The following is a 6,856-nucleotide window of genomic DNA, read 5'->3' as shown; positions in this document are numbered from 1 at the left end:
GCGTGCTCAGGGCGTCCTTGACCACCCGGTTCACCCTCTCCACCATACCGTTGGCCTGCGGATGATAGACTGTGGTGAAGAGCGACTTCACCTGAAGGTGGCGACACCTTGATGTACGGCAGATGAACCGCATCCAAAGCGGCGCCGCGCAGCGACTTTGGGATTACGAGTTGAAGCATGACCCGTTCGTACTCGGTCCCGAAGTTCGAATTGTTCTAGTGGAAGAGGGATACGCTTCGGCGGAAGACGGCCCTCCTCCAGATACTCTATGAGCTGCTGCCAAAGGGAATCGTCTCGCTGATGACGCTTCACCAAGTCAGGCTGCAATAAGGGGCTATCAGGTCATCAATGGGCGCGATCTGACGACTGAGCAAGTCAGGACGTGATGGACCCGACCTGGTTTATAGAGAAGCTCGAAGTCGTAGAATTCAGTTCGTGTGCCCATCGCGTCATCCTTACCGATGCTGTTGGCTTGTGGAAGACAGATACCAACAGTCTGTGATCTGTAAAGATACGGAACCGTCTCCCCATACAGGTAAGGGTGATATGCTAACGCTCTCAACCACAGCGAGAGCTTCCAGGTCGATGGTCGGGTACCTGCGTCCCTTAGCTTCCGAGAAAATATGCAACTGGATGGAGGTCTCCATCCTTATCCTGCTGCATGAGATAAGCACCGATCGCCGTGCCCGAGGCATCGGTGTGAAGCTCAAGGGTTCCTCAAAATTTGGCTGGATTAAGCAAGGTGCGGTGGCAAGCATTTGCTTAAGTCGTTCAAAAGCCTCCTGTTGAGGTTTGCCCATGAAAATTTTGTATCTTTTTCAGGATTCGAGTCAGAGGAGATGCGATTCTTGCATAATTGGGCACATGCTTGCGAAAAAAAACAGTTGCCCCCAAGAACTGGCGAACGTGCCGTTAACTGCGTGGTGTTTTTATGGCTCGTATCACTGTAACTTTATCGGGGTCAGGCAAAACACCGGCCGGTGTAATCAGGTGGCCAAGAAAACGAAAAGTATCGGTTGCGAAGTGACACTTGGAGAGGTTAAGCCTGAACCCCGCTCCAGCGAGTAACTGCAACACGGCATTGAGGTGGGATAGGTGCTGCTCAAACCCTGAGCTGTACATCACGACGTCGTCGTGATATGCCAGCGCATGGTGGCCCAATACCGGGTTGAGAACGGCGGCGATATCCCTCTGAAAATTGACGGGGCCGTCGTCAATCCAAAGGGCATACGCGAGAACTGAAAGAGACGGGAGCCGTCCGAGAAAGCTGTCTTTTCTCGGTCCCTCTCATCCACCTCAACGGTCCAGTATGCGCTTTTAGCGTCGAGGACGCTAAACCAAGATTTACCCGCCAGCTGATCAATGGCAGCGTCCATCCTGGGTATGGGATACGCGTCTGAAACCGTTTACGCGTTCAAGACACGGTAGTCGACGCAGAATCGTGTCGTACCATCATTCTTTTTCACAAGCACAGTGGGAGCGAGCCATGGGGAACAAGAAAGCTCGATCACCCCGTCTGCAAGCATCTTGTCGCACTCTGCACGAATATACTGCCGCGTACTCTCCGGGAGGCGCCATTGTTTCACATGGACAGGTTGGTCGTCCGTGGTTTTGATCTTATGCTTCATGTGTGGCACCACACCCGGAGGCAGCCCTTCGTTAAACAGATCTGGGTAACAATCAAGTACCTGCATGAGCTGTTCACGCTGAACTGACGACAGGTGAGCAAGATCCACCCGGGGAACGACAGCCGCCCCTGCTGATGAGGGGAGTTCCTCATTCTCGAAAGAACATACCGGGAAGACCTCAAACTCATCCGTGTTGTAGCCAAGTCGTTAAATCCATATGTAAAATCGAAATGGTCCTCGAAGCTCGCCATCAGAACATCTGGTTCGCTTCCATCATCGACTGGAGTCGGGGAAGCCACGCCAAAAGCTCCCCGACTATCCCCGAAGAATGAGCCCACATCTTCCAGGTTGACGCCGGAATCCTGGTCCATAGATTCCTCGTCGTATTCAAGACAATTAGGTGAAACCTCCACGATCGCCGCATAGCCGAGGATGAATCATTGCTCGATCTCAACCGGAGCTCCCTGATCGTTGATGACCCAAACGTCAACCTCCGGTAGGGAGAGGTCCACCAACGAACGAGGTACCAGGAGCTTGGCTGTGTCGCTCTCAACACAAGCCAGTCCGCTTTCCCCGCCATTCACAAGACATCGCACGAATCGCCCTGCCCAAGGAGGACAAGTGATTCTCCACGCGTATCTTACCACACCTTCTCGTCCCCGTCACCGTACTACAACAACGTATTACGGCTCTGGTTCATGGTACGTCAGGATACCGAGGGACCCGGCACCCGAGAACGAAACACCGAGTCGGGCCCCGTTGAAGGTAGCAAAACTAGCCCCAGGAGCAGGAGAGAGATTCTGTCGGGCGGTGCACTGCGCTGTTCGGCACGAAAAAAGCAACGCCCAGCCACATGCCCTCGGCGGCCACACCGGTTGCACTGATTACCCTCCCGCACCGCACGACACTCGGAAGTGTCATGCGTAGCTACCTGATGGTAGGAACACCAGCGTCGGGGTTCTCGAGTGCGTACTGGCAAATCAGCCAGAGGATCAACCAGAGGGGAAGCTGCCGGGGATCGACCCTTGCGAGGAGTAGAGGAGCGAGGTTTAGGCTCTGCCTCGCTCGAGAAACTGACCAAGGGTTTCTCTACCCGCCCGGCATAGTGCCGATGGTACCAGACTTTTTGGGCTGCTTCGACCACCCGGTAAAGTGGCTGATCCTTTACCAGCAGGAGCTTTTCCCGCATCCAGGGTGGGAGTCCCTGGAGAAAAGTTCTCCACATCAGAGGTTCAGCTGGACCAAGTTCACCAGGATAATCCCGCATGCCTTGGTACACCATGATCTCGACCGTGAGATAGAAGTCCCTAGGGGAAGTGTCTTTGAGTACATACGACCCCAAATGCCGTAGGTACTCTATTGACGAACACGTTCCCCGGAGACGTTGTCGAAGGGTCTCCTTAAACTCGTCCCAGGTCCCGATCCCGTCGAAGACTGGGGAATTAATGAGTATGTCCGCCGTTCCCTGCAGCTAGCACGGGCGGCACGGATCAGAGCCTTATCCGTCCCGTAAGGATGGGCCTGCTCAACGTGTCGCAACCAGTTTCCAATTCCTGATTCCTCCGAAGAGGCGGGATCGGGTCGCGTAGGGTTATGCCCTGGTCCAGTGGACTTGGGTTGGCGGGTGTTCGCTGAGAAGAGTGGTCAGTCGTGGCCGCATGCACCCCCGCTTCCACCTGCGATGCAGAGGCCGCAGCTGGTGATCGAGCGTGAGGAGGTTCAGATGCCCTGGGCTCCAGTAAACGCATGATATTGGCGTACTTCCCTACCAGGGTATTGAACCGGGCATTGAGCCCCTCAAATTTATCCACCAGCTCTTCATACATCGAGAGCGACAGATGGTCAAGGGGCTCTAACCTTTGCCCCAAAGTCAAAGACTGAGCGTTATCTGCACGAGGAAAGTCAGGGACCTTGCAGAGGAACCCGAGGACTCATTAGCGGTTTCTCCTAGGGCGCTATTGCGTGTACGAGGCATTTCACGCCCAGCACTTGCTCTGCACCTGTTACTTGGCTTGCGATGGACTTGCACAAAGCTTGACCAGGCACTATATAATGAAAAATACTGTTCTAATCCCACCGCTGCCTACCAAAAAGACAGTTGTAGCGGGCGTAGACCAGTAGACTTCAATATGTCTGGTTGATTTCGGGCTCAACCGAGAATATAGATTTTATTTGGGAAAAGATTCGTCTGCAGTGAACAGATGTAAGGTTCCAGGCCTACGGCACGCTGCCACCACCCGAGTTGTAGGTTTGGGAACCGTGTGTGTTGTGTATGGGGGTGTGAATGTTGTATGAAAGAAGGTGGAAGGAAAGTACAGGATGTATGTGCTGAATGTTGGATGTGTAAGTGTGTAAATTTGAGAAGGGAGATAGCGTAGGCTGAGCGTCTGCGTGGACGTGTTTGGAAGAAAAACGCAAGATCATAAAATTCTTCCTCTTCCCTTCAGTTTGAGCTTCCACCTGCTGGAAGTGGGAACCCAGGTATAGCAAAGTTATGGTCTGTTCTAGAGTATCAGCTTAATATACTCCGATTCATCTAGCCTTCTTACAGCCTTTCAGGGGTTACGAGATAGAGTAACCAGCAATGTGCTGTTAAGGAGACCCGAACCCAAGAACGTTTCAAGCATTCAGCCTTGGTCAGAACCAGAACTTAAGATGTAAATATCATTTGTTCATTTGACTGGGACCGAGTGAAAGCTCTACGATGGCATATTTATTTATTGAGCAAATCGCACTCATTAGGGAGGTCTACAGGAATTCAGTCATGGGAAATTTCACAGATGCGTACATCACCAATTTGCTCACAGCGGGGGTGATGCACGTGAAAGCCACACCAGATATACTCAAAAATGACTCAATGTATTTTCACTCCATAAGTATTTTTAAACAGAGTGTTAGCACGAACACATACCAATCTCTAATATGAACAAGTTAATCTCCAACCCAAAATGGAGATTAACTTTGAAAAACAAACAAAAAACAAAAGCAAAACAAACTAGTGCTGAAAAACTCTGCATAAAAACACTTGTGTAAACCATAAGAAATAATAAGAAATATCATGTAAGAAACATAATTTAGTGTCGAAGGCCAAATAAAAGAATAACACCAAAGGGACCACAAGATCACGGACCGCCTGACATCCTCAAGTCGGGCAGGTATCAAGACAACAAATAAAGACAAAGTAAAAAGTAAAATGGCCCTGAAATTATTATGAGCGAGACTTAATGAAATAAACCTTCCACCCAGGAGGTACGGATCCTCGAGCTGAGGGAAGAAAACTAAGTATTGACTTACTTTAAAATTGTAAAATAGCACACTGGAGGTACGGATCCTCGAGCTGAGGAAAGAAAACTAAGTATTGACTAAGTTTAAAATCAAGAAAAGCACACTGGAGGTACGGATCTTCAAGCATGTTCTCCTGTGTAAGTGGTCCTTTTATACTCTGACACTTTGAGTTCACAAAGTGCTGCTTTGGGACAGAGAAAGAGTGCACCCCACAGATGATGATGTAGCGTGTCACACGCCAAAGTCCAAAAGAGACCAGGTGTCTCCTACACACAACCACTATAATACTTAGCTTTGCGGAGACAAACTCGGCAAATCCTGGCGCGAAGCGAAGTAAATCCACAAAGCGGGAGAGCACACGAAAACACCGAGAACGGGACCAGAGTACACACAGAAGTCAGGACCCAAAAATATATTATAACTGTAATAATAACAATAATAATAATAATAAGTATAATAATAATAATAATAATCGTTATAATATTGTTATTAATATCATTATTGTTATTATTATCATTATTATTCTTTTTACTAGTAGTATAATTGCAAAAATAATTATTAGAACAGTAATAATTACAGTAATAACGATGTTAATTAAAATAATGATATAAATAGTTATTATAAAAACGTTATTGTTGTTATTGTTATTGTTATTACTATTATTATTGTAGTTGTTATTATTATAGTTGTAAAAATGTATATTATAACTGCAATAATTGCAATAATAATGATAATAATTGCAATATTGATGATAATAATTGCAATAATGATGATAATGATGATAATAATGATGATAATGATGATGATAACGATAATAATGATGATAGTCATGATAATAATGATGATAATCATGATAATAATGATGATAATCATGACAATAATGATGATAATAACAGGAATTGTGTCCATAAATAATAAAAAGGTAAAAGAAAAAAAAATCCCAAAAGTCGAAAAAGCGGCAAAATCTAGCGAAATATAGCCTTTTGAGAGTATACTCCAAAATGAGTTTTTTTTCCATTCATTTGATGATTTTGGCAATTATTAGGGTAATAATGATAATGATTACCAGAATTCTATTAATCATGACAATGATGATGATAAAAGTGAGAATAAAGAGAATTTGGATAACATTTGATGATTATTAATATTATTACTATTATTATTATTATTGTCAATATTATTATTATTATTACTATTGTCAATATTATTATCATTATTATTATTATTATTATTATTATTATTACTATTATTATTATAATTAGTATTATTATTATTATTATTACTCTTATCATCATCATCATCATTATTATTATTATTATTATTATTATTATTATTATTATTATTATCATTACTTTAATTATTAGTATTATTGCCCAAAAATATATTATAACTGTAATAATAACAATAATAATAATAAAATATAATAATAATAATAATAATAATCGTTATAATATTGTTATTAATATCATTATTGTTATTATTATCATTATTATTCTTTTTACTGGTAGTATAATTGCAAAAATAATTATTAGAACAGTAATAATTACAGTAATAACGATGTTAATTAAAATAATGATATTAATAATTATTATAAAAACGTTATCATTGTTATTATTATTGTTATTACTATTATTATTGTAGTTGTTATTAGTATAGTTGTAAAAATATATATTATAACTGCAATAATTGCAAATAATGATAATAATTGAGATAATGATGATAATAATTGCAATAATGATGATAATGATGATAATAATGATGATAATCATGATAATAATGATGATAATAACAGGAATTGTGTCCATAAATAATAAAAAAGGTAAAAGAAAAAAAAATCCAAAAAGTCGAAAAAGCCGCAAAATCTAGGGAAATATAGCCTTTTGAGAGTAGACTCCAAAATGAGTTTTTTTTCCATTCATTTGATGATTTTGGCAATTATTAGG

At 43.4% G+C, this 6,856-nt stretch overlaps 1 protein-coding gene across 1 annotated transcript; it reads right to left on the bottom strand.

Annotated features, from left to right (window-relative positions):
- Window positions 1-1,406: 1,406 nt before the first annotated feature.
- On the bottom strand, window positions 1,407-2,328 carry LOC119571754. The gene is made up of 4 exons (XM_037918910.1): window positions 2,316-2,328; window positions 2,084-2,232; window positions 1,813-1,990; window positions 1,407-1,759 (listed from the first exon to the last, which is right to left on the bottom strand). Exons 1-4 carry the CDS (start codon window positions 2,326-2,328, stop codon window positions 1,407-1,409), a joined length of 693 nt encoding a protein of 230 aa, XP_037774838.1.
- Between the last annotated feature and the right edge of the window lie 4,528 nt (window positions 2,329-6,856).

The sequence above is a fragment of the Penaeus monodon genome, unplaced genomic scaffold (genome assembly GCF_015228065.2).
Source record: "Penaeus monodon isolate SGIC_2016 unplaced genomic scaffold, NSTDA_Pmon_1 PmonScaffold_78, whole genome shotgun sequence".
Lineage (NCBI taxonomy): Eukaryota > Metazoa > Arthropoda > Malacostraca > Decapoda > Penaeidae > Penaeus > Penaeus monodon.
This window is presented reverse-complemented; position numbering and strand designations above follow the sequence as displayed.

Excerpts from the sequence above, each read along its gene's own strand:
- LOC119571754 (XM_037918910.1), bottom strand. Across the intron at positions 1,991-2,083 it reads TCAACGATCAGGGAGCTCCG|GATTCCGGCGTCAACCTGGA; the intron begins GTTGAGATCGAG and ends TCTATGGACCAG. Across the intron at positions 1,760-1,812 it reads CTTGGCTACAACACGGATGA|CAGGGGCGGCTGTCGTTCCC; the intron begins GTTTGAGGTCTT and ends TCCCCTCATCAG.